This window comes from Lacerta agilis, chromosome 13 (genome assembly GCF_009819535.1).
Source record: "Lacerta agilis isolate rLacAgi1 chromosome 13, rLacAgi1.pri, whole genome shotgun sequence".
NCBI classification, from domain to species: domain Eukaryota; kingdom Metazoa; phylum Chordata; class Lepidosauria; order Squamata; family Lacertidae; genus Lacerta; species Lacerta agilis.
The window spans coordinates 10,849,034-10,875,012 of NC_046324.1; the positions used below are offsets into that span (position 1 = coordinate 10,849,034).

At 45.7% G+C, this 25,979-nt stretch overlaps 1 protein-coding gene across 1 annotated transcript in view; it reads right to left on the minus strand.

Annotated features, from left to right (window-relative positions):
- TNFAIP8L3 (TNF alpha induced protein 8 like 3) overlaps window positions 1-4,161 on the minus strand; it is a 54,814-nt gene extending 50,653 nt beyond the window's left edge. Inside the window, exon 1 of the mRNA XM_033167582.1 lies at window positions 3,880-4,161. Within this exon, the coding sequence (XP_033023473.1) occupies window positions 3,880-3,931 (52 nt within the window). The 5' untranslated portion in view covers window positions 3,932-4,161. The remainder of the gene's footprint in view (window positions 1-3,879) is intronic.
- Between the last annotated feature and the right edge of the window lie 21,818 nt (window positions 4,162-25,979).

The following is a 25,979-nucleotide window of genomic DNA, read 5'->3' on the forward strand; positions in this document are numbered from 1 at the left end:
GGGCTGGATGACTATCCCGGTCCCTTCCAGCTTTACAATTCTATGATTCAATGAGCAACCTTTGTAGTAGGCAACCTTCCTTTAGAGTCTGCCCTAGAATTGCTCGTTTCAAACTCTCGGCTGACTTAAAAGTAAAGGTAAAGGGACCCCTGACCATTAGGTCCAGCCGTGGACGACTCTGGGGTTGCAGCGCTCATCTTGCTTTATTGGCTGAGGATAGCCAGCATGACTAAGCCACTTCTGGCGAACCAGAGCAGCGCACGGAAACACTGGAGTGGTACCTATTTATCTACTTGTACTTTGATGTGCTTTCGAACTGCTAGGTGGGCAGGAGCTGGGACCGAGCAACGGGAGCTCACCCCATTGCAGGGATTCGAACCACCAACCTTCTGATCAGCAAGCACTAGGCTCAGTGATTTAACCCACAGCTCCACCCGCGTCCCATCTCGGCTGACTTACACCTTGCTTTATTCCTTTATAGCATCGTCCTCAGCGTTCAAAATTCACCCGGTGCCAGGAGCCTTTTGCCCCTGCTTGCAACCAAGTGAAGATGCCCAGGTGCCGGGATGGCGCCTGGCGTCTCCACCATCTGGAGGTGCATGCCTGAGGATCCTTGGGTCTTGACTGTTTTTACACACTAGCAACACATCCTGCTTATTTAACTTATATGCAGAATTCATCATGCGAAAGGCTGGACTGGATGAATCCCAAACCGGAATTAAGATTGCCGGAAAAAATATCAACAACCTCAGATATGCTGATGATACTACCTTGATGGCAGAAAGTGAGGAGGAATTAAAGAACCTTTTAATGAGGGTGAAAGAGGAGAGCGCAAAATATGGTCTGAAGCTCAACATCAAAAAAACTAAGATCATGGCCACTGGTCCCATCACCTCCTGGCAAATAGAAGGGGAAGAAATGGAGGCAGTGAGAGATTTCACTTTCTTGGGTTCCATGATCACTGCAGATGGTGACAGCAGTCACGAAATTAGAAGACGCCTGCTTCTTGGGAGAAAAGCAATGACAAACCTAGACAGCATCTTAAAAAGCAGAGACATCACCTTGCTGACAAAGGTCCATATAGTTAAAGCTATGGTTTTCCCAGTAGTAATGTACGGAAGTGAGAGCTGGACCATCAAGAAGGCTGATCGCCGAAGAATTGATGCTTTTGAATTATGGTGCTGGAGGAGACTCTTGAGAGTCCCATGGACTGCAAGAAGATCAAACCGATCCATTCTCAAAGAAATCAGCCCTGAGTGCTCACTAGAAGGACAGATCCTGAAGCTGAGGCTCCAGTACTTTGGCCACCTCATGAGAAGAGAAGACTCCCTAGAAAAGACCCTGATGTTGGGAAAGATGGAGGGCACAAGGAGAAGGGGACGACAGAGGATGAGATGGTTGGACAGTGTTCTCGAAGCTACTAACATGAGTTTGGCCAAACTGCGAGAGGCAGTGAAGGATAGGCGTGCCTGGCGTGCTCTGGTCCATGGGGTCACGAAGAGTCGGACACGACTGAACGACTGAACAACAACACATCCTGTAGAATTCTATCTGTTATATTTTATCTGCCCAATCAATCAGACTGAATTTCAGAAACAAAAAAAGTTGTATTGAAAAATTCAGCTTTCGGGCCATCTGGCCCCCCGAATGGCAACTAGACATTCCATGTTGGCGACTGCAACCCTGGTTTAAGGATCCATTTGGCACCTAGCTTATATATCTGAGTTTCTAGCACTGCCACAGAGGGCCATAGCTGAGTGGCAGCATCAGCTTTGCATGCATAAGGTCTCAGGTTCCATTCCTGGCATCTCCAGGTAGGCCTGGGACAGACCTCCATCTGAAACCCCGAAGAGCCACTGCCAGCCAGTGCAGGCACTACTGAGCTAGATGGACCAATGGTCTGACTCTCTAGAAAGGCAGCTTTCTAAAGCTCACATGTTTATTATTACATTTCTAACCTGCCTTTTTCTCTAAGGAGTTCGAGGTGGTGTACATAGTTACCTCGCCTTCCTCATTTAATCCCCACAACAACCCTGCGAGGGAGGCCACTGACTGAGCTTTGTGGCAGAGGGGGAATTCAAACCCAAGTCTGCCAGGTCCTAGTCCAGCCCTCTAACCATTACACCACACTGGCACCTGGATGATCCACATGACCAGCTGGGAGTGGGGAAAGACTACCTCAGTCAGGCTGCAAGGCACCCAAGTCATGGAGGAAGCATGGAGAGGTTTTTGAGGGCAAGGATGGCTAATCTGCGGCTCTCCGGGTGTTGCAGGACTCCAAAGCTCATCAGCCACAGGCAGCGAGGCTCAGGCATGAGGGAAGCTGCAGTCCAGTGAGATCTGAAGGACTGTAGGTTCCCCAACTGCCTAAGTGGTCAAATTCAGAACAGGTTACATGAAAGCAGGTGGTTGTAGGGAGTCTCTCTCAAACTGCCAAGTAACCACCAACATTCCCCATATCTGGGAACCATAGAACTGAAGAGTTGGATGGGACCCACGGGTCATCTAGTCCAACCCCTGTAAAAACTTTGCCAGAGGAAGAGGAGCTTCCAGGCAGCTCTCAAACAAATGCTGACATTGATCAGGGATAGAGCAGATGGTTTGGATGTCTCCTTGCCTGATGCTGGTCAGCGCAAGACAATACTCAGCTAGATGGAACAATGGTCTGAGTCAGTTTAAGGCTTCTTCTCCTTTTGTTGCTTGTGCCTAAGTTGTGAGGTACAACATTTCCCATATCACAACAGCCCTGCAAAGTAGGCCAGGCCCAGACATTGTGACAATCAAGGCTCACCCACTAAGCTTCATAACTGAGTCAGGATTTGAATCCACGGTCCCATGTTAGGTACAAAGTATCAGCCTGGATAGCTCAGCTGGCTACAGCATGGTGCTGATAATGCCAAGCTGGATGGGATAGCTGCACATTCCTGCATTGCGAGGGGTTGGACTAGACACTAGAGGATCCTCAGGGTCCCTTCCAACTCTACAATTGTGTGATTCTATGAGATTGCCATGCAGTGATGGCCACCGAGCTGAATGGTTTTAAAAGGGGAACAGACACGTCATGGAAGAGGAGGTTTTCAGTGGCTGCTACGATCATGAAGACTATGTTCTCCCTCCATTGTTAGAAGCACAATGCCTCTGGATACCAGCTGCTGGGAAGCACAAGTGAGGAAACAGCTTGTTGAACTCAGGACCTGCTTGTGGGCTTCCCACAGGCATCTGGTTGGCCACTGTGAGAACAGGATGCTAGACTGGAGAGGTCTCTGGCCTGATCCAGCAGCGATGGGAACCCCATTGCTGGTGTTCCACCAGAGACAACTAATTGCATATCCGGCAGAAATTCATTCTGGAGGTAACGGGTTGCTCACATTATCAGAATATATCTTCCTGTTAGCACAGCCTCCACTCCATCCTTTCAAAACCCTCTGTCACCACGCCACTAATAACAACACCGTGCCTCTCTGAGCATGCACAGAGTACATTCCTCCTCCCAACCCAGCTGCCAAAGACCATGCAGGAACTCTGAAGAGACGCAACCTTCCACAGAAGACCCGCCCACGTCCAACTGAACGCAGCGGTGATGGATATGATTCATTTCAGGGTGCAAAAGAGCCGGGGGGTAAAGGTACGAGTGCCGCTTCCAAGCTCCTCTTCTTTCTAGCAATAACCCGACCCCCCCCCCCCTCCCTAGATCTTCCCAGTTTGCGGTGGCTTGGAAGCGGGCAAGGAAACGCGCGCACCCCAGCACCCCAGCGCCGAATCAGCTGCCTGTCCTTTTCCTCCCTGGTCCTCCCTCGTGGCAGCAGGCAGCCCGGGCTAGGCAAGAGCCTCCCCTTCTTCCCAAAAAAAGTGCCGGCCTCTTTCTCTCTCTTTTTTTACCTGCTGAAGAAACCAGCTCCCCCTCGCTCAGCTCTCCGGAATCCGAATCCATGGTGGCGCGGCGAAGCAGCTGCCCGGGTTCCGCGTCTCCAAGAGCGCAAACGCCTCGCCTCGGCCGCTTGCGAGAAGTCGGGCGCCCAGATTACTTGGAGAAGGAGGGAGGGACAAGGAGGGCGGTCCGGTCCGGTCCGCCTCCTCCTCCTCCTCCTCCCAGCCCAGTGCCGGGTCAGCTCCGCCACATGCAGTAGCAAACCGCCGCCACCACCTCCTCCTCCTTTTCCTAGCAGCGAAACGCGTCGGGCTGCTGGCACAGGCGGAGCCAAGACGCTGGCCGGTCGGCGGCGCTGGCTCTTCTTTTTTAGGGTCAGCCTGGGGAACAGAGAAGGAAGAGGGGCTGGGGGTGGTGGAAGAGCTCAAGAAGCAGGAACAGTATTTTCAGCCTGGTTCTCCGCGCTGCCGCTTGATGTGAGATCCAGCTGGATCGCTTTCCAGCAACTCCCTCCTTCTCTCTCTGGGCATCTCCACATTACTTCCTTGTGCGTTCCCTTATACCGAGCGCGAAACTCAAAGGACTTGGAGGACCCGAGGATCGCGCTCCCTCGTGGGCAACCTTTGTGGGGCGGCGGGGGTGGGGTGGGGAGAAGAGAGATGCCATTGGATGGATGGAGGGGCCATAGGTGTGCAAGGGAGGGCATTTTCTTGCCGGACAGAACTTAAAAGCCAGGCCAGCGAGTAAGAAGCAGAATCAGCCGTGCAGGGAACTTGAGAGAGCGGAGCAAAGACCAGTGGGGTGTGTGGTCTGGGGTCAATAGTGCAAGTAAGGAGTCAAGAAGAGCTTGCTGGATCAGGCCCATGGCCCATCTAGTCCAGCATCCAGCATCATAGTGGCCAAGCAAATGCCTCACTGAGAAACCCACAAGCAGGATTCAAGCACAAGCACCCTCCAACATTTCTCCAATGAAAACAAGGAGACTGGGTTGTCCCTCCCAGCCATTCTTGGCAGCTTCCAACATATATAAAACATTAAACATTAAAAAAAAAAACCTTCCCTATTCAAGGCTGCCTTCAGATGTCTTCCAAAGGTTGTATAAACAAAACAAAACAAAACAAAACAAAAAATTCCTTCCAGTAGCACCTTAGAGACCAACTAAGTTTGTTCTTGGTATGAGCTTTCCTGTGCATGCACACTTCTTCAGATGAAGGTTGTATTGTTACTTAACTCCTTGCATAACTTCATACATACACCTCCCACATTTCTCTGATGAAAATAGGGACATCCTAAGGAAAAGCGGGAGGGACACGGGTGGCGCTGTGGTCTAAACTACAGAGTCTAGGGCTTGCCGATCAGAAGGCTAGCGGTTTGAATCCCCGCAATGGCGTGAGCTCCCGTTGTTTGGTCCCAGCTCCTGCCCACCTAGCAGTTCGAAAGCACATCAAAGTGCAAGTAGATAAATAGGTACCGCTCCAACGGGAAGGTAAACGGCATTTCCGTGCGCTGCTCTGGTTTGCCAGAAACGGCTTAGTCATGGTGGCCACATGACCTGGAATCAGCGGACAAACGCCGGCTCCCTCGGCCTATAGAGCAAGATGAGTGCACAACCCCAGAGTTGTCTGTGACTGGACCTAATGGTCAGGGGTACCTTTACCTTTAAGGAAAAGCGGAGCATTTCCAGGATCAGCTTCTGTAAATCTGGGACTGTCCCTGGAAAATAGGGACACTTGGAGGGTCTGAGCATAACAGCACTCTCTCCTCCTGTGGTTTCCAGCAACTGGTAATCAGAAGCATTGCTGCTTCCAAGTTGAGCATAGCGAAGATAGCCCTCTCCTCCAGGAATTTCTCTAATACTCTTTCAAAGCTATCGAGGTTGGTAGCTAGACCTGCTGAGCGGTTTCCAGAGTTCAACTATGTGCTGTGTGCAGGAGCACTTTTCCTTCCCTCTCTTTCTGAGGCTCCACTTTGTGTCTGTCACTTAAGCAGCCAAAATGGTACCACCCGCACACTCAACAGTGAGGGGTAGCCAACAGCTCGGTAGGGAGAAGAATGGTGTGTGTGTGTGTGTGTGTGTGCAAATTAGAATCAGTTGGTTCTGCCTGTTGTTGCCTTGGGCTCCACCTGCTGTTGGCATCTTAGCCTTCCAGTCTCGATGGTCACCTGCCACTGCTAGGGACACCATAGTTCTTCTTCCTTCTTTACAGAGCATAGCTCCGTATGTCCAAAGGCAACTGAGCAGAGCAGGATATTAGTCACCATAGCATTTCAATGATTTGCAGGGAGCAAAGTGCTGATCTCAATTTGTTAAGACTTTAATGACTGTGCTGGGGCTAAAGGGGAAATCATACTGTAAGCCCAGTGATAATAATTAGGACTTGCTGGTTCCATAAGTGCTTTTGATTTGCTGCCCTGATGCTGGTGCACAGAGATTTCTGGTCCAGACCAAGCTCTCCACATGAAACATAGCAAGTGTTAACAACTGCTAATGACAATTAACACCATTGATTTAACTTCATGATGATGATGATAATAATAATGATAATTATTCTCTCTCTCTCTCTCTCTCTCTCTCTCTCTCTCTGCTTTTTAACCAGAATGACTTCACAATTCAAGGTGAATCATGACAACAGTGGCCAATGTTTAAAAAACTCCAGCTCCTGTGTTGGGACTTTTAACAGGAGCTTAATTTGCAGACCTTAGCTGGTGGTGATGGGAGATACTTATCTCCATGCCACAGTGGCGTAATATGGGTTGCAAGCACCCGGGGCAAGACAAGTATTGTGCCCCCTAACCAATGACACACTGGCGTGGCAATTGCAGCCCACCCACTTCCTGGATCACCTCCCCACCCATTTCTCCCTTTTCACCTTCCGTTAAATGTAGACCACAGCAACTGCCACCCCCCAAAAACACGCACAATATAAACAGCCCAACAAAATATGTGCCTTTCACCTGACGGAAGAAGCGATGCAAATAAAGCACGGGAGCGCAATTGTGAGACCACGGTGGGTGGGATTTGAGGGGTCCCCTGCCTCTTGAGAGAGGCACAGACTGAGGGGGAGGGCATGCTATTTTTTCTTTTGAAATTTTGTGCCCCTAATAATTTTGCACCTGGGGCAACCACCCCTGTGCCCCTCCCACTACGCCACTGCCATGCTGGGGAAAGTTTCCCTTGTTGATTTATACCAACCTGAGTTACTATGGAAAACCCAAGAATAGTCCAGGGAAGGGGGTTGTTTGGTCAGGCAGGAACAGAACCACTGTCCTACACAGCCTCGCTCACTGCTGTGATCCAGAAGGACGTCACAGTTGGTGACCTCAGAAGCTTCTCAAAGATCGGGGAGAACCAAGAGGAGTGTGCTCCTTCCTGCTTCTGTCCTGTTAAAGGTCATCAGTCAGGGCAATCAGGCCGTTTCAATGCCAAAACGGGGCCTTATGCCAGACTGAAATGGGTCTGGATAGATAATCAGCTTCATCTAGGTATCCCTGAAGTTGCCTGGCAACCAGCTTCTCCATCACTTTGCCCAGACATGGGATGGCTTGTTCTTGTAAGTCAAGATGGGCAAAGGTCAATAGAGCAACAATTGGCTACACTCTTGTAGGTGCCCTGTCTACACCATCAGGTTGCAACAACTGAATCTGATCCTAAGTGAACTGGGGATCCTGTGAATGGTGAGGGTAAAGGGTGCTGAGAGTTGCTTGGAGACCCCTCTTCCCCTTCCAAGACTACAATTCCCATCTGAAGAAGTGTGCATGCACACGAAAGCTCATACCAAGAACAAACTCAGTTGGTCTCTAAGGTGCTACTGGAAAGAATTTCCTATTTTGTTTCGACTATGGCAGACCAACACGGCTACCCACCTGTAACTACAATTCCCAGAGTGGTTTCATGATCCATCTCTATTCACAGGGAACACTGGGGATGGTATGCCTTTGAGAGGATTTCCCAACAACTCTCAGCAGCCTGAACAAACTACAGTTCCCAGGATTCTTTGGGTGGGGGGAGCCATGGCTGTTTAAAGTGGCCTGATATTGCTTTCATCTTTGTTTGAAGATAAAGTTGCTCTCCCAATGTATCACAGCAAGCATCTGAAGAGTTAGTTGTTCTGGTGTTTGGATCTTTCTAACCAATCCACTCACTAATCCAGGCTTCCTCAACCTCGGCCCTCCAGATGTTTTTGGCCTACAACTCCCATGATCCCTAGCTAGCAGGACCAGTGGTCAGGGATGATGGGACTTGTAGTCTCAAAACATCTGGAGGGCCGAGGTTGAGGAAGCCTGCACTAATCCATCTCCCCATCATGGGGAAGAATGCGACCAGGTAACCAGTCTGTCTCCTCGGTCTGCTGCCTAGGTGCTGCAAATGGTTGCTGGGCAACTTCAGAGCTCCTGTTCTCTCCCTGTATGGTTGTCTCTAAACGAAACCTGGGGCTACACAGCCATGAATATAGAAGACACCTTTGGCAGGAGAATCTTAATCGCAGGTCGTGGGTTTGAGCCCCACATAGAAAAGGTAAAAGTACCCCTGACCATTAGGTCCAGTCACTGATGACTCTGGGGTTGCGGTGCTCATCTCGCTCTATGGGCCAAGGGAGCCAGCGTTTGTCCGCAGACAGCTTCCGGGTCATGTGGCCAGCATGACTAAGCCACTTCTGGTGAACCAGAGCAGCGCACAGAAACGCCATTTACCTTCCCAGCGGAGCGGTACCTATTTATCTACTTGCACTTTGATGTGCTTTCGAACTGCTAGGTTGGCAGGAGCAGGGACTGAGCAACGGGAGCTCACCCCGTTGCGGTGATTCAAACCACCGACCTTCTGATCGGGAAGCCTTAGGCTCTGTGGTTTTTAGACCACTGCGCCACCCACGTCCCTTTACCTTTACCTAAGCCCAGTTATAAAAATGTATATTATTTTACGGGAAGCAGATCGTGATAATGAAAATTCCGGGTGAGGAATCAAAATGAGAAAAATAATTTAATTGGGTTATATTTAGTGTTCCATCCCTCCCATTCTTACTACACAAACAAGCACCTGCAGATATTATTCACTGTTTCTCTCATCTTTTTTAAAAAAGCTTTACAAAATACATTTCTAGGTGAATGCTCCTTACCGACAGATTTATTGCCTTTTTACAATGCTTGCTTGTTCCAGACTGTAGTATGTAAAAGGAGATATATTTAGATGTAACGATATTGTGCCTGTATTTTTAAACTCCCCAACTTTCCAAACTAGGAATCACAGCCTGGCATGTTGTGTTGTTATTTATTCATACAAATCAGTCTCTTTGTACTAAACACCTCCCTCTGGTTCTTAAAATTTCTTCTGTGCGTGTGGTGTGATTTGTTTGTGATCCATCATTCATTAAAAGGTTTGGCTTGCTCTACTGCAAGAGATGGAACTGTTGCTAAATGCAAATAAGGCAGCCCACACAGACTTCCTCCTTGCCTGTTCCAAATATCTTTTTTTTTTAATAAGAATTTATTGGTTTTAAAAAATACAAAAAAGAATAAACATACAAAACACAATACAAAATACAAAACAAAACACTACTACAATACACTACAAAACCAAAATACAAATACAAAACCTAACAAAACCTAACAAAAAAAAACACACATTGATTTTAACTATACTTATCTTATTTATAATCTTATTTTGGGACTTCCTCACGTCCTCTCTTCTGCGTTCATTTCACTTATACTATAGTAACTTTATAACATTTTTAAATTCCTCTTCCTCCAATATTCTTAATCCTTATCTATCATCATATATCCATAAACTTATTCCTAACAAAATAAACGTAACACTATTCTAAACATATAAACTGAAATGAACCCATTCATGGTCCCTATGCATTTCTACAGGGAGGAAGTTCAACATTTTGGGGATAATATAGATCACATCTCTATATGGTGTGGACTGTGTTCACATTTGGATGGCCATGAGTTGGACTAACATACTGGTACTTGCAGTTGTGATTGTTTTTTAAGGGCGGGTTCTTAAGCACACCTCCCACCTGCAAATCCTGTTATCTCTACACAAATTTAAGGATAGCTTCTGCCTGGGAGCACTATTGACAAATTTGCCTATGTGTCACGTTCTGTTATGCCAATGGCTGATAATGCACCCACATTCAGTTCTGTGCTATCATGGTGGGTTTCAGCTGGGCTCTGATCTTGTCTTAAGTGAACAGCAGCATGCTTGGGAGAAATGGGAATAATTCCCCGAATTGAAAGCGGATGGATGACGAGCCTCCATTGAGGTTTTGCAGAGCTTGATCACGAGCTCCATCACCTCTGCTCTGCTCTCGAGGGGCACCCAGAATTATTACTCTGAATTTTGCGGAGCTCTGATTCGTTTCATCTGTGGCCTACCATCTCCTTGCCTTCCTTCTGTTCCCACATTCAGGGGGGAAATTACTATAATTATGGATTTGTTGAAGTGGAAAGCCATGAAATTTGGTGGAATTGCTTTAATCTTTTCCCAGACAGATATATAAATACATCACAATCATCTGTCTGCTTCTGTCGCTCTCTCTCCTCTTCTCTCTCTCTCTCTCTCTCTCTCTCTCTCTCTCTCTCTCTCTCTCGAGTTTTCAACCAACCAACTAACCAACCAACCAACCAGAAAATACAAACCTTGCAGTTTTCTCGCTGTTGTTTTTTTTAAAAAGCATCCGGGTCAGTAGCCCAATTTTATTTTATTTTATTAATTTTGTCTGAAAGGAAAATAAGCCTCTTCTCTCTTGAGAGAAAGCCAGAGAATGAGGTAGGCAGGCCTTGTGGTTCAACCACAACCTTAAAGTCAGGTGGGCTCTGCACAGCAGCTTGTGGAATGCTCTCCCAACGTAGGCTCACCGGGTGCCATTTCTATCTACATTTGGCACTGGGCAAAACCCTTCCCTTTTTGACCCTTTATTTGAGGGGTTTTTAAGTGCTTGTGGCCTCTTTTATTTTTTTGCCATATCATTTTTTTATTAATTTTATAACAATACAATAATAAAATCATCACACTATCTCTTAATTCTTAGCACTTTGGCTTTTTAAGAAGAAGAAGAAGAAGAAGAAGAAGAAGAAGAAGAAGAAGAAGAAGAAGAGGAGGAGGAGGAGGAGTTTGGATTTGATATCCCGCTTTATCACTACCCAAAGGAGTCTCAAAGCGGCTAACATTCTCCTTTCCCTTTCTCCCCCACAACAAACACTCTGTGAGGTGAGTGGGGCTGAGAGACTTCAGAGAAGTGTGACTAGCCCAAGGTCACCCAGCAGCTGCATGTGGAGGAGTGGGGACGCGAACTCGGTTCCCCAGATTACGAGTCTACCGCTCTTAACCACTACACCACACCACACTGGCTCTCAGGCCATGACTTCCATCAAACCCTCCTTGTGATATCCTAACATTCATCACTAATATCTATACTTCACAAATCAATCACTGCTTAAAATTATCACATTTAAACTTATCACTAAAATTTCATATTGCAATGATATTCCTTCTTTTATCTACAAAGCTTCTCGCAATCCTACCAACGTATTCAGTTCAGTGCAATTGTCCTTCAAATAATCTGCAAATTTAGTCCAGTCTTTGATGAACTTCTGGTCCTGCTGTTCTCAGATTCTTCCCGTCATTTTGTCCAATTCCGCGTACTCCATTAACTTCACTGTTCACTCTTCCTTTTTTGGTATTTCTTCTTGTTTCCATTTTTGTGCAATTAAAATTCTCGCCGCAGTTACAGCATATTGGAAAAGTTTAACGTCTTGCTTTTTAATGTCTGTACCTATAATTCCCAATAGAAAAGCTTCTGGTTTTTAAGCAAATGTATATTTCAACATTTTCTTAATTTCAGTATATATATGTCATATCCCAAAAGCCTTTCACCTTCTTACATTCCCACCACATATGATAAAAGGTACCTTCTTTTTCCTTACATTTCCAACATTTGTTCTCAACTTTATAAAGTTTAGCTAATTTAACCAGTGTAATGTACCACCTATACATCATCTTCAAGACATTTTCTTTTAATGCATTACATGCTGTAAATTTCATTCCTTCTTTCCACAGCTTCTCCCAATCCTCTAACATAATGTTGTGACCAATATCTTTCACCCAATGAATCACCACCGACTTCACTTCCTCATCTTTCAAATGCTATTCCAACAACATTTTATACATTTTGGACAAAATTTTAAAACTGTTATTCAATATTTCTGTTTCAAATTTAGATTTAATATTTTCAAATCCATTTTTCTTCATATCATCTTTAAACATCTTATTGATCTGATAATAATGCAACCAATCATTTACAAAATCTTTCACTTCCTCGTATGGCTTTAATTTCCATTTAACACCATCATTTTGAAGTAACATTTAATATGTTACCCAATTTTTACACATGTTCACCATTTTCAGACTCAAAAATTATCATGGTGATAACCACCAAGGTGTTTTCCTTTCCAATAGGCTTTCGTACCTGTCCCAAACTTCATAGAGAGACTTTCAGAATATGTGGCTACCAAAACCTTTATGCACCTTTATCTTGTCGTACCATAGATACACGTGCCAACCAAATCTATTGTCATGTCCTTCCAGATCTAATAGATCTGTTTTTTCCAACACCATCCATTCCTTTAACCAACAGAGACAAGCTGCTTTGTAATACAGTTTCAAGTCTGGCAGGGAGAATCCACCTCTTTCTTTACAATCAGTTGGTAGTTTAAATCTTATCCTCGGTTTCCCCCCCTGCCAGATAAATCTTGAAATTATCTTTTGCCATTCTTTAAATATGGCTGTCTCCTTAATTATTGGAATTGATTGAAACAGAAATAACATATTTGGTAGCACAGCTTGTGGCCTCTTTTAGTTAGGCAGGATCTGCAAGACTGTCTTCTATTTGTATGGATGGATTTCAAAGTTTTTATTGGTTGCATTTCTTGTAATTGGTTTCAGTGTTTATAATATTTATATAGGGACATGGGTGGCACTGTGGTCTAAACCATTGAGCCTCATGGGCTTGCCGATAGGAAGGTTGGTGGTTTGAATCCCCATGACGGAATGAGCTTCCATTGCTCAGTCCCAGCTTCTGCCAACCTAGCAGTTCAAAAGCATACCAGCATGAGTAGATAAATAGGTACCACTGCGGCGGGAAGGTAAATGGCATTTCTGTGTGCTCTGGTTTCCGTCACGGTGTCCCATTGCACCAGAAGTGGTTTAGTCATGCTGGCCACATGATCCAGAAAGCTGTCTGTGGATAAATGCCGGCTCCCTCTGTCTGAAGCAAGATGAATGCCGTGCCCCTTAGTCACCTTTGGTCGGACTTAACTGTCCAGAGGTCATTTACCTTTTACCTTCACTTTATATTGTAAATATAAGTACTTTACCTGCATAGTTTTTACTGCTACTATTGCTGAGAACTAACACAAGACTATAAGTAAGTAAACCGTATTTTAAACTTACTTCTCAGTCTGTTGTCTGATTTTTTTGTTAAGCAGGATAGAAAAGGGGGAATCAGCTTGAAAACAGGGATGAGCCCCACACGCTATAGTCAAATTTGACTGGACTTAACCATCTAGGGGTCCGTTAACTTTACCCAATATTTATATATTGTGTTTTAGTGCTTATATTTGACATTCTAACAAATATACTTCCCAGTCCTCACAGTCACGAATGCTCCAAACATTAACCAACTTCTAAGCAGGGCCATATACTAATGTGGGCAATTCTTACCTCTGTACAGTAAGTTACATGTAAGTGATGTAAAAGTCAGAGGTAGCTTAGGCAGAGAGGCAGTGACTGGCCCATGGGCACCCAGTGAGTTTCCTGCTCGAATGCGGCCCTCAATCTGGAAAAGTTTTCACAACTATGGTCTATAATATGCAGGGCATTTTTTTCAGCTGGAACTCTCCAGAACTTATTTCTGGCACCTTTCAGGTTGGTGCCATTGCCATTATAAGAGATGTTCATGGTGAGTTCCAGCACCTCTTTTTCTAGAAAAATGGCACTGATTATATGTGACTTGTTACCTGTTTCAGCAGATGCGTTTTGCGTCTCCAGAGAAAGAATGAGAGGGTGAATTATTTCCCTCATTCACTTTTTAAAAAAATCTCTTAGAGTTTGATTTTTTTTTTTTAATGAAATAAAGGAAACCCTAGAGAACTGCAAAGAGTTAACCACATAACTGTGGCTAAGTACAAATAAAAATCCCATTAAGCCCTCAGCAGATGTTGCTTGACACTTAGCAATATTTTTACTGGGCTCTGAAACCAATTTCCGTGCACAGTCTTGGTACAGGTCACCCTTGTGGTCAACTTTCAGATCAGGATGTCTATGGGAGGGAAGGAAGGCTTCTCCCCAAAAGGCAGAGGAATGCTGGTTGCTAGGAGACGGGGGAGGTACTGTTTCTCACTTTCTCTTAAGAACAGTTTCTTCGCTTTCATGATTTACTTCGTGGAGTCAGGGCTGTTTCCATTCTTCTACTCCTCTCACCAGCACACAACATCTTCAAGAAGCTGCCAGGGCTCCAATGTAGGGCTGGCCAATATCTGTTTCTCAACATCACGATATTTCACCAGCTAAATACCACGATATAGATCTGAGGTGGCAGAGGGCCCTACCACGCCTCCCTGTGGTGGCAGAGGGTCCCACCGTACCCCCCACAGCGGCGGAGGGCGCACCACACTTCCACGCAGCAGCTGAGGGCCTTGATGAGGCTACCTGTGGTGGTGGAGGGCCTTAAAATGCAAGGAAGTAGTAGATTTAATAAAAACATTAAAGGAACCTCCATATATTATATTTAATATATTATATTTAATATATATTCAACTAATTTATGAGTAGTTTAAGTGATTTACTAGTCCAGTTGCATCTGCTTCCCCACTCAGAGTTCTAAGTGGAACCTGTGCATGCATATGCCCCACTGAGTTCAACTAAACTTACTTCTACTTTCCTGGGAGTAAGCCCCATTGAATTTGCTTTCACTGCTTACTGAGTGAAGAAACCCTCCCCACCATTCTCACATAGTACCCAACCTCCCATTTCAGCATAAGGCTGCCAGCTAAATCTTCTCCCTTCCATCCCCCCCCCACAGAAGCCCCCTCCCCAGCCCTCATTCCACCAATCTCTCCCTTTTTATCAAAGGGAGGGAGGAGGTCAAACAAGCAAAAATATAGACTCCTTAATTATTATTTTTTTAAAAACACCCTTCCTTTTTAATATGGAGAAAAGCTATTTGGGGGAACCAACACCACCATCGTGGGACGTGGGTGGTGCTGTGGGTTAAACCACAGAGCCTGGGGCTTGCTGATCAGAAGGTCAGCGGTTTGAATCCCCGTGACGGGGTGAGCTCACGTTGCTTGGTCCCTGCTCCTGCCAACCTAGCAGTTCGAAAGCACGTCAAAGTGCAAGTAGATAAATAGGTACCACTCCAGTGGGAAGGTAAACGGCATTTCTGTGTGCTGCTCTGGTTTGCCAGAAGTGGCTTAGTCATGCTGGCCACATGACCTGGAAGCTGTACACCGGCTCCCTCTGCCAGTAAAGCAAGATGAGCACCACAACCCCAGAGTTGTCTGCGACTGGACCTAATGGTCAGGGGTCCCTTTACCTTTAGGTTTAACACCACCACCAGAAAATAAAAACAAAAACTATTCCCCCACTTTTTTCCACTGGTGAGGGATGAAAGAAGTGCTTTTCAGTTCTTTGTTTAATTTGCCTGTTTCATTGTCTAGCGCTCTCTCTCTCTCTCTCTCTCTCTCTCTCTCTCTGTGTGTGTGTGTATTTGTGCGTCCCTCCTGAATTAGCTGCTCTGACCCTGGCTTTGGCCAGGGAGGGAGGGATATAAATAAAAATTATTATTTATTTATTAATTATTAGTATTCTTAATTGTTAGCAGGCTCTGTATAATTAGCTGAGCTCTAAGTGGAAAGACACGGGTGGCGCGTGGGTTAAACCACAGAGCCTAGGGCTTGCCGATCAGAAGGTCGGCACTCATCTCGCTTCAGGGCAAGGGAGCCGCTGTTTGTCCACAGAAGCTTTCCGTGCACTCTGGCTTCTGTCATGGTGTTTTGTTTAGTCCTGCTGTCCACATGACCCGGAAAGCTGTCTGTGGACAAACAGCGGCTCCCTTGCCCTGAAGCGAGATGAGTGCTGCAACCCCATAGTTTGACTGGACTTAACTGTCCAGGGGTCCTTTACCTTTACTTTTTTTTACCTTTTAGCTTACCAGATTGTTGTGAGGATAAGGCAGAAGGCAGAGAACCACGTACTCTATCCTGAACTTTTTAGAGGAAGGGTGAGTTTAAAATGTATCTATATTTTGTATTTTAAATTGTTTTTATGTTTTCACCATGGCCTTTGGCTAGCACAATAAACTTACCGATGATGAAAACCTGATAGCCATGATTTGTTAAGATAAGATGTAAATACACGAAAGCCTCACAATTCATCAAAAATGTCTGTAAACTTAATTAAATATATTGTTGGCTAGAAAGGTATGGATTTACTGCGATGCACACTCTAGACAGAAATCAAGTAGTCTTTCTCTCGTAAATAATGTGCCCCCATGCCAGACATAAAGCTGCTTGATGTGCAGTCTTGGGAACATGCGACGTAAGGGAATCAAATTATGTGTACCTCTACTACCTTCCGACTATAGAAAATAAAATTACACGGAAATTTGCTGTCTGGGTCCTTGCCAGCTGAATTATGCCTTTGGCACACACCCCAATCCCTGGAAAGGTAATGGGAAGAAGAGATGGATTTCAAAAATTTCGTCGCTATCAGTGGCATAGAGTGGGTTGCCAGCACCCACTGCTGCGCAGAGTGGAATGGATGGGTGGGAGGGAGGGAAATGGACAGAGTACACATGCACATTCAACTGCCTAAGGCAGGGGTAGGCAACCTAAGGCCCGGGGAACGGATGCGGCCCAATCGCCTTCTCAATCTGGCCCGTGGACAGCCTGGGAATCAGCGTGTTTTTACACAAGTAGAATGCATCTTTTTATTTAAAAAGCATCTCTGGGTTATTTGTGGGGCCTGCCTGGTGTTTTTACATTAGATGTGTGCTTTTATTTAAAATGCATCTCTGGGTTATTTGTGGGGCATAGGAATTTGTTCATCCCCCCCCCCCAAAAAAATATAGTCCGGCCCAACACATGATTGATCTGAGGGATGGTGGACCAGCCCACGGCTGAAAAAGGTTGCTGACCCCTGGCCTAAGGTGTCCGCATTACCCAGGAGATAGCAGCTGCAGAATAAGAAAAGAAGAGTCACTCCATTTTCTGGAGAGGTCACTTCCCAGTTCACACAGAGAAGTTGTTTTCAATGGAGCCCAGCGACTGAAGCATGTAGCTGTATTGAGGCAGCAGTTGAAATTTTGCACCCCAACAAATTTTGCGCCCCTGGGCAACTTCCCCCAGCCGTCCCCCCCCCCCCACTACGCCACTGGTCGCTATTACTTAGCAAACGGAACTGTTGCCCTGATGTGGCTAATTTGGGCACAGCTTGCCCTTTGTGACCGAGGTCCATTTAAGGTCCATGTGTAAGGACCTTTCTTTCATTTCTCTATTCTTTTTCATTCTTAAACTTTATTTCACATTTCTTTCACCCCCCCTAAAAATATAAGTAGTTCATTCACCCCCCCTCCCATTTATTTCAGTGCGGGACCTTTCTCTTTTTAAAGAAAAATTATTTATAATTTTCACTTTTACAAATTTCACGTTTACATTCATCAAAAAAGGGGGGGTCATTTATTCATCAACTTCTCTCCCCACCTTCCATGGTTCATTCTAATTATCCTCTGCTGCTGCATATTCTAATTACTCCATTTTAGTTTTCCCCTCACTTTATCCCAACTTAATTAATTTACTCTAATCCCGCCAGCGTTTTAATTTGCTCACAATGATTCTTCAGATACTCTGCAAATATTTCCCACTCTTCTTTAAACACTGTTTCTTCCTGATCTCTTATTCTACTGGTTAAAATTGCCATTTCTGCATATTCCATCAATTTCACCTGCCATTCCTCCGTCGCTGATACTGTCCCCTCCCTCCATTTCTGGGCCTATACCATTCGAGCTGCTGTGGTTGGATAAAGAAACTGGGCGGGGGTGTTTTTTGTTTTGCTCTCTGGGTCTTCCAAAACCTCTGGTTGGTTGGCATCCATCTGTCTTGGCAGACAATGGAGGAATGTGCTTTTGGGGATGAAGTCAAACTATTGGAAGGTAACAGCAAATGCCGTGGCACTATCTCTAACACTGGTGTTTTCCATCCAAGTGACATGACATTTTCAGGGATCCTTCCAAACCGACCAATTTTCAAACAGATTGGAAAAGGCATCCCTTTTGTAGCAGTGATTTTTTTTTTAAGCAAGCATATAATAATATTCCCATTACTTTCGCTCGAAGACCCAGCTGTATTTCTCCTGCTTGTAGCTTCTACATTTACACCAGCATAATATTTTTAGGCATTCTGCTACCCTTTCAATGGCCCAGGCTTGCAAAATTTCAGATAGCTGGACAAAGACTTTCTGTTTGGAGGCAATAAAAAAAAAAATGCAGCGTACAGTGATCTAAGCAGAACTTGCTATACCAAAATTAAAAATTAAAAAAATGAAGTAATTTTATTTTATGTTTTGTTCAGAGATTGCTCGCCCCACTTGTATTTTCTCAGAATCTTCATTTAACAAAGAGCAGACGGTTAGAGAATTCTGCTTCTACCTGTTAATGCTACGTACCAATTAAGCGGAGAATTTTGAGAGGCATTTCCCATTCAGCCTCGGAACGAGTGCAGCAGGGGATTCTTTAATCATGTTTCGGGTACAGCCATCAGCACAGTAACCTCTCTGCTTCTTTGACAAAAATCGCTGCTGGCAAGAGCTTCAGGCAATGCTAGCTTGTTCCATATATGAACAAGGAACATCCCTCTGTCAAGTTCCTCTTACTTCCTGTACCTTTTCAACGTTTCCCTTCCATGGGAATGCTGATGAGACCTACGCTGCCCTCACCAAAATGAGTCAGAGAACCTTGAGCAATGCATAAATCTGGCGGCTTCCCACAATACTCAAGAGGTCTGCAGAGATCTTGCTCACCAGAGCAGCAAATACTTGATTTTATCCCAATGCGATTCTGTATTTTACTGCTGTGGTGCCTTGAACTCTGCAGTTGGCTGCCAGGGTTCCAAAGTTCTGCCGGTTGCCACCTAGGTGCTGCTGTTAGCATTTAAATTCCTGCAGGTGACAAGGGGGGGAGGCACACAGATCCCCACAAAAGGCACACGTGTCTCCAACATGGCACCTGTCTCCTCGGTCCTGAGGGGGAGAAGGTGGTTGCTGTTTTCTCCCTTGAAAAGCACATAGAGCTGAAGGAGGAAGTGGGAAGAGCGTCAATCTTTCCCACTTCCTCTTTCAGCTCTGTGGCTCGGATTAATTCAGCTGGAGATCCAGCGTTTACCCAGATTCTTTGGGAGCTAGCATGAAAGGAACGCCCTTGATTTGCAAGGGTTGGAGGTTTTGACCAGGACTGCAGAGGGTGAAAAGCAGGTGACCCTGGGCCCTCCTTGATGAAGGATGGTCCTCTACTTGAAGGTGGCCCTCTGTTTGAAAGGCTGTCCATAAAATCATCAAATCACAGAATGGTAGAGTTGGAACGGTTATCTAGTCCAGCCAGGAATCTTTTGCCCAACAAGGGACTCAAACCCATGACCCTAAAATGAAGAGTGAGCTACTCTCATTCCATACCTGCTAATCTTTCTTTGATGAAAACAGGACCATCCTATTCCATAATATTATATATATATATATATATATATATATATATATATATATATATATATATATATATATATCCCACCCATCTGACTGGGTTGCCCCAGCCACTCTGGGCAGTTTCTAACATACACACATACGCACAACGAAAAACTCGCTCGCTAGACGAAAGGGTTTTGCGATTTTTAGGTGACTCGCAAGACGAATTTTTCTATGGTCGTGCTTCGCAAGACGAAAATTTCAATGAATTCCTATGCATTCCTATGGTCGTGCTTCGCAAGACGAATTTTTCCCAATACGAAACGACTCGCGGAACAAATTAATTTCATCTTGCGAGGCACCACTGTATATAAAAACATAATTAAACGTTAAACATTTAAAAACTTCCCTATAAAAGGTTGCCGTCAGATGGCTCGGGGGTCGGATAACTCCAGACCTTCCAACATTTCCCCAATGAAGATAGGGACTTCCTATCATACCCTCCAACATTTCTCTGATAAAAATAGGGACAGCCAAAGGGAAACCGGGACCTTCTGGGATCAAATCAGAAACCAGGAGGGACATACACTAAGTAAAACAGAATCACCGCCACCCAACCCCAACCCCACCCATCATGGCCCCCTCCACCTCTTCCCCCCTCTTCTTCCTAATGTAACACTAATGTCTCAACAAATGAAACTGACCTGTACAAAATGTAATTTGAAAAAAGAGAGACATTGCACATACTTCTGTAAACCAAGAAATCTTTAATTAAAAAAACATTTTTTTAAAAAAGAAAAAGAAACCAGGAGGGCTTCTGTAAATCTTGGACTTTCTCTGGAAACAGTAATAATATAATTACAATAATTTATTATTTATACCCCACCCATCTGGCTAGGTTTCCCCAGCCACTCTCGGCGGCTTCCAACAAATATTAAAATACAATAGTCTGTCAAACATTAAAAGCTTCTCTAAACAGGGCTGCCTTCTGATGTCTTCCAAAAGGGATACTTGGAGGGTCTGTATTCCTAGTTAGAGTCCAGTTTAGAGGGGAAATCACATCTATAGTTTTTCTATAGACATTATTTCTGAATTTGCAACGTATGCAAATTGTTTAACCTCCTCCCTCATTTATGCAAATTGCCTTCATTCTGGCAATGCATTATTGGCCACCCTAGCAAGGACCCAGGTGGCGCTGTGGGTTAAACCACAGAGCCTAGGGCTTGCTGATCAGAAGGTTGGCGGTTCGAATCCCCGCAACGGGGTGAGCTCCCATTGCTCGGTCCCAGCTCCTGCCCACCTAGCAGTTCGAAAGCACGGCAAAGTGCAAGTAGATAAATAGGTACCGCTCTGGTGGGAAGGTAAACGGCGTTTCCGTGCGCTGCTCTGGTTCGCCAGGAGCGGCTTTGTCATGCTGGCCACATGACCCGGAAGCTGTACGCCGGCTCCCTCGGCCAGTAACTCAAGATGAGCGCCGCAACCCCAGAGTTGGACACGACTGGACCTAATGGTCAGGGTCCTAGCAAGGAAGCAGGTGGCAATGTGATCAGAGAATCACCATCGTACACGAGAACTGTTGCTTCATTCTTTGAGACGCCTTTGCAAAAAGCTATTATTGGACCCCTTCTAGGAGCAAAAAGGAGGAACGGGTTAGGGTGTCACACAGAAGACTGAGATCTGCATGCGCAACACTTTCTCTCTCTCCTCCTTCTCAATATGGCATGTTGAACTTGCCTCGCAAAGCCTTTGACATGCATCTTGGTGATGACTCACCGAGCCTTAGAAACTGTTCCAACAGCACAGATTGTGGTGGGTCACAACTTCCCAAAGATGGCAGAAGGGACCTTCCCGAGCCAAGAATCACACGGTTGAATGATATAGCATCCCAAATGAGCTAGTTAGCATATGATTAAGGGACATGGAAGGATGGAACTGCTGATGAGATTATCATCAATCTGTTAACAGTAGCTAAACGGTGCTGTCTAGTAGCTTCATTGTACAACTTTCACTGTATGCTGAAGATGCACATCTTTATCCCTGGCCTCTGACAGTTAAAGTATTTTGATGACGATGATCATGTATATATCTCAAGGTGATGTATAAAACATAATGAAAACAGAAACAGCACAACTGGGTTTCTTTGAATAATTTCACTGACACTGGAGCAACCCCACAGAGGTTTGACTTTACCCCCGGGACTGCACTCCATTGTCTCTCACGACAGACTGATGCCAAAATGCATACTGACCAGAAATTGTGTATATTGCCCAGGGTGCCATTTGCAGGTGTGGGATCAGCCCTTTCTGAGGCGATGAAACCTGCCCAATCTCAGCATGACAGTTGCGTGGCCAGGCAAAGTCCCCCCGTACCCCGGGGAAGCCCCTGAGGGAAATAAAGACTCATGACAACGTTCTATGGGATTAAATTGGCCACAACTTTATTAATATTTCAGATGTAGGAAGACCTTGGCTGAGGCATTGGGCATTTATCCTTCCCAGCCCCCCAGCCGGGGTTCTGGGTACCTTCAGGGTTATCCAGCATGATTGGGAAGTGGGCTAGTCTGGAGAACATATGTTCAAGCAGATAGCCCACCCCCCTATGTTCGTTGCTGCTGGAAGGGGAGGGCAGTGACGACCCTGGGCGTATGGTCAATGCCTCCCCCTGAGACCCCTTTAACAGGAACCCTGTTATCGCCACCGCAATGGGGGCAGGGGTCACCGCCCCACGCCCCCCCAATCCTGTAAATGACTAAAGGATTCCGCCCAAGGCCTGCAACCGCCAAAGTTGTGATGAATTGCTACGGGAAAGGCGAAACCTGCCAATGCAGGGAAATTCCTTTCCGGCCCTTCAACAGCGACCTTGTCATAGCAGCACCTGTGTGGCTGTGGAAAAAGGGTGGTTAAACCTGCAAAGTAAGCATCAATTGAGGGAGTGGAGGGTGGGGAAGCTCTGAATCCTTAACGGCGCTTCCCAGGTATGACTCAAGTTCTATTGTGTGTACTGCATAATCCCTCCCTCTATCTGGCCAATCCCCCTGGCAACACCTCCCCAGCCGGGATTGGGCGGCTGCTAGAGTAGGTGGAGTCCACAGGTATCCCAACCTGGGAAGGTGAAGCCAGACCAACTGCCAGGAGCTGCCACTGTGATTCAACGGGCCTCCTCGCAACCTCGCAACATGCGCACCCCGTTTAATGTGGGGGAATGCTCATTGTGCTGTTTCTGTAGCAAAGGCAGATGTTGCTATTTCAATAGGGTATAATAGGATTCATAGAGGAACAGGGGGTTTGCAGGAGTGGAGGGGGACAGAGACCATGGATTCCCAGGAATGACTGTGGCAGGAGAAATGTTACTCTTCCAGCAAGGAAGAGTCATTGGAGAATGAACTTCTTCCCACCAACAGCCACAGATGAACGTGAAAAGCAAACACAGCTGTGATTGGAGTACCCTGGGAAAGTAAAGCACTGTGATGCAAAACTAGACCTGTCTGTCGAAATGATATATATCCCCACCTCTGCACCCCCACAGATTGGATTTGTTTGTTGTGGGGGTGGTACTTAGCAAGTAGATATGACAAGAACATTGATCAAGTCATAGCAAAGTCACTTTTGAGTAGGTATGGGTGAATCTATCAGTTTTGCTTTCTCATTTTTCCACTCTTAAGTGCACTTTTCTATCTTTCCACATCAGTTTGTGATTTTTTTAAAAAAAGAAACAAGTCCTCATGCAAATTCATCAGCATTTTAGTGCAGTTTGCACCAATTTGCTTGCAATTCTGCCTAATATACACATTTTTGCAGAGCAATCATCCTTTATGTAATCCTTCTATATGCCATTTCCCACTAATATACAGTGGTGCCCCGCAAGACGAAAATAATTCGTTCTACGAATTTTTTCGTATTGCGGTTTTTTCGTCTAGCGAAGCGGCAATGACAGCCGCGCTCCGCTAAACGAAAAAAAAAGACGAACATTTTTCGTCTTGCGAAGCAGCCCCATAGACTTTTTCGTCTTGCGGGGCAGCTTCTGCTAGACGAATGCCGTTCGTCTAGCGAGTTTTTCGTCTAGTGAGGCATTCGTCTAGCGGGGCACCACTGTATTCCTTTTTATTCACACTTCACACTCGCATGTGCGTGTGCGTGTGCGTGTGTGTGGCTGGAAAACAGCATCGAAAAATTTCGAGAAGTGCACCTTAGAAAGGATGACTATGGTCTGGGTTGCATATTGTTTTGGAAAGTGTGGATTAGGTCCTGAATTCAAATTCTCCCCCATCCCTGGAGATGACCATGTGGTTTTTTGACATCGAAAATTGGAAATTTGGGGGCATCCCTGACCTGCCTTGAGATGCCTTGTTAATGGTGTAGTCCAACTCAGAACTGTGAGAATCTTCCCTGAAAGATACCAATTTGCCTTGTAATTCAGGGTACACCCCAAATAGCCCATCAACCGCACCCCACCTGGGAACATCTGAAGTCCTGCCACTCATGACCACCAGGGCATAAGGCAAGCAGCTGGCAAATTGCTGTGTCCTCCTAGAGGTGGCACAATGATGTCGCTGCATGTCAGCCGTGAGGCTGGCTCAAGTAGCAGGCTTCAAATGCAAGGTAACTGCAGGAGCTGCAACTCGTTTTTATGGGTGAGGCATTTTTGTAACCCCCCCTCCCCCCGGTTCTGTTTGGGACAATAACCGAAGTAATAAAAAGGAGATGGATTTATAGAAAAGGACTTATATAGCTTTTATTTCCCCAGTAGGAATAGATCTAATGGGATTCTTAAGAGCTATCTAATACAGTGGCTTTTCGTCATCTGAGAGGCCCTGTGATTCATTGCAATAGGGAGACTGGTTACTCATGAGGATTTCAGCGCAATAATCTGCACCCTGTGCTCTGTTTTTGGAACGATGGAAATCTTCCAAGCGGCCAAAAGGGCAATTTCATTTCTCACTTGTGTTATAAGGGGAAAAAAACTGCTCCTTTTCCCTTATGGGGTATACAAGAGCCCATATAGAGTACCTAAGTGGATTCCCTATTGGTAGGAGAAAATAACAGAGGCCAACCAGAGAATATTGAGAAGCAAAGCAGCTAGCAAGCCTGATCTTTATTAAACTGTTGCAACAGGGTCCCCCACTCACCCCATTCCGGGTGGGGAGGAGAGGCACCTAGAACAATGGTGTGCAAGCCCTTATATAGACTTTTGAAATTGCCCACCCAGTAGACCAAGACCACCCCCCTAAAACAGCATACATACATCACAGAAGGAGGCGGTCTACAGCAGAAATCATGTCTGCCAGGATACCTGATAATGGTCACTGAATACATTACCTGGGCTGTCTTGCCATTCTTTTGGCATTAAGGGTGTGTATTCTATATACTGAAATTTTCATGGTAGATAAGGAATGTCTCTTGAACTCTAAAAAGAGGAGGTGATGGTCCCCAACTAAGAAACGGGACAGACACCTCCGGTTTCATCCCTAGTGCATTAACAGAAACGTTGTTCAAAGATGTCTCCATCATATTATCCTTCTGAAAATGGAGTGGGCATTGTTGGAAACCACAGCGCCATGAATGGCAATGGCTTATTATGACCATGGTTGGAAACCTGTGGCAGTACGCATGTTGCTGGACTACAGCTCCCATCACCCTTTGCTGTGGTGATGCTGGCTGGGGCTGATGGGAGTTGGAGTCGTCCAACAACATCAGGAGGGCCACAGGTTCTCCATGCCTGTTTTACGCTGCCGAGACTGCTCTGCCGAGACAGGTTGAGAGCAAACGCTTCAAAACTTGAGGCCCCTTGAAGAAAAGGCCTCCGGAAGAGTCTGCATAGCGTCTTGCTAAGTTCTTTGGCTCAGCTTGAGTTCTGTGAATATTTATCATTCAGCATCACTTGCGTCGTATTTTAGATCCGCAGCTGTCCAAGTCTTTGTAATGCAATTATATATATATTACCCATTGTGGTGGAGATGGACAGATTGCAGTCTTGCTCCTTGGCATTTGCTTATGACCATGCAGCTGGGTGCCTTTAAGGTGCTGTTAAGGGTGGTGAGACGTGGCTGAGCTGGGTTCAAGTTGAAGGCATTTCATGCATACAAGCCCATTGCATTCTCACAATGACAGAGAAAGACCTGTACATTGTGACTCTCACTTATGTGGTGTTTTTACAGCAGCCTTTCTGATATTTCGGACTACAATTGCCATGAGGCCCAGCCAACACTGAAGGGAGTAGTCGTCTGAAAATAGATGTGAAAGGGGACCTCAGGAGCAGGGGCTGAATCTGGCCCTTGGGACTCTCTGCAGGCTACACCTCTCCCCAGCGCATGTCTCACCCCCCACTTTTTTTAAGACAAGGATTGTAGCTGAGTGGTAGAGCGTCTGTTTTGCATGCAGA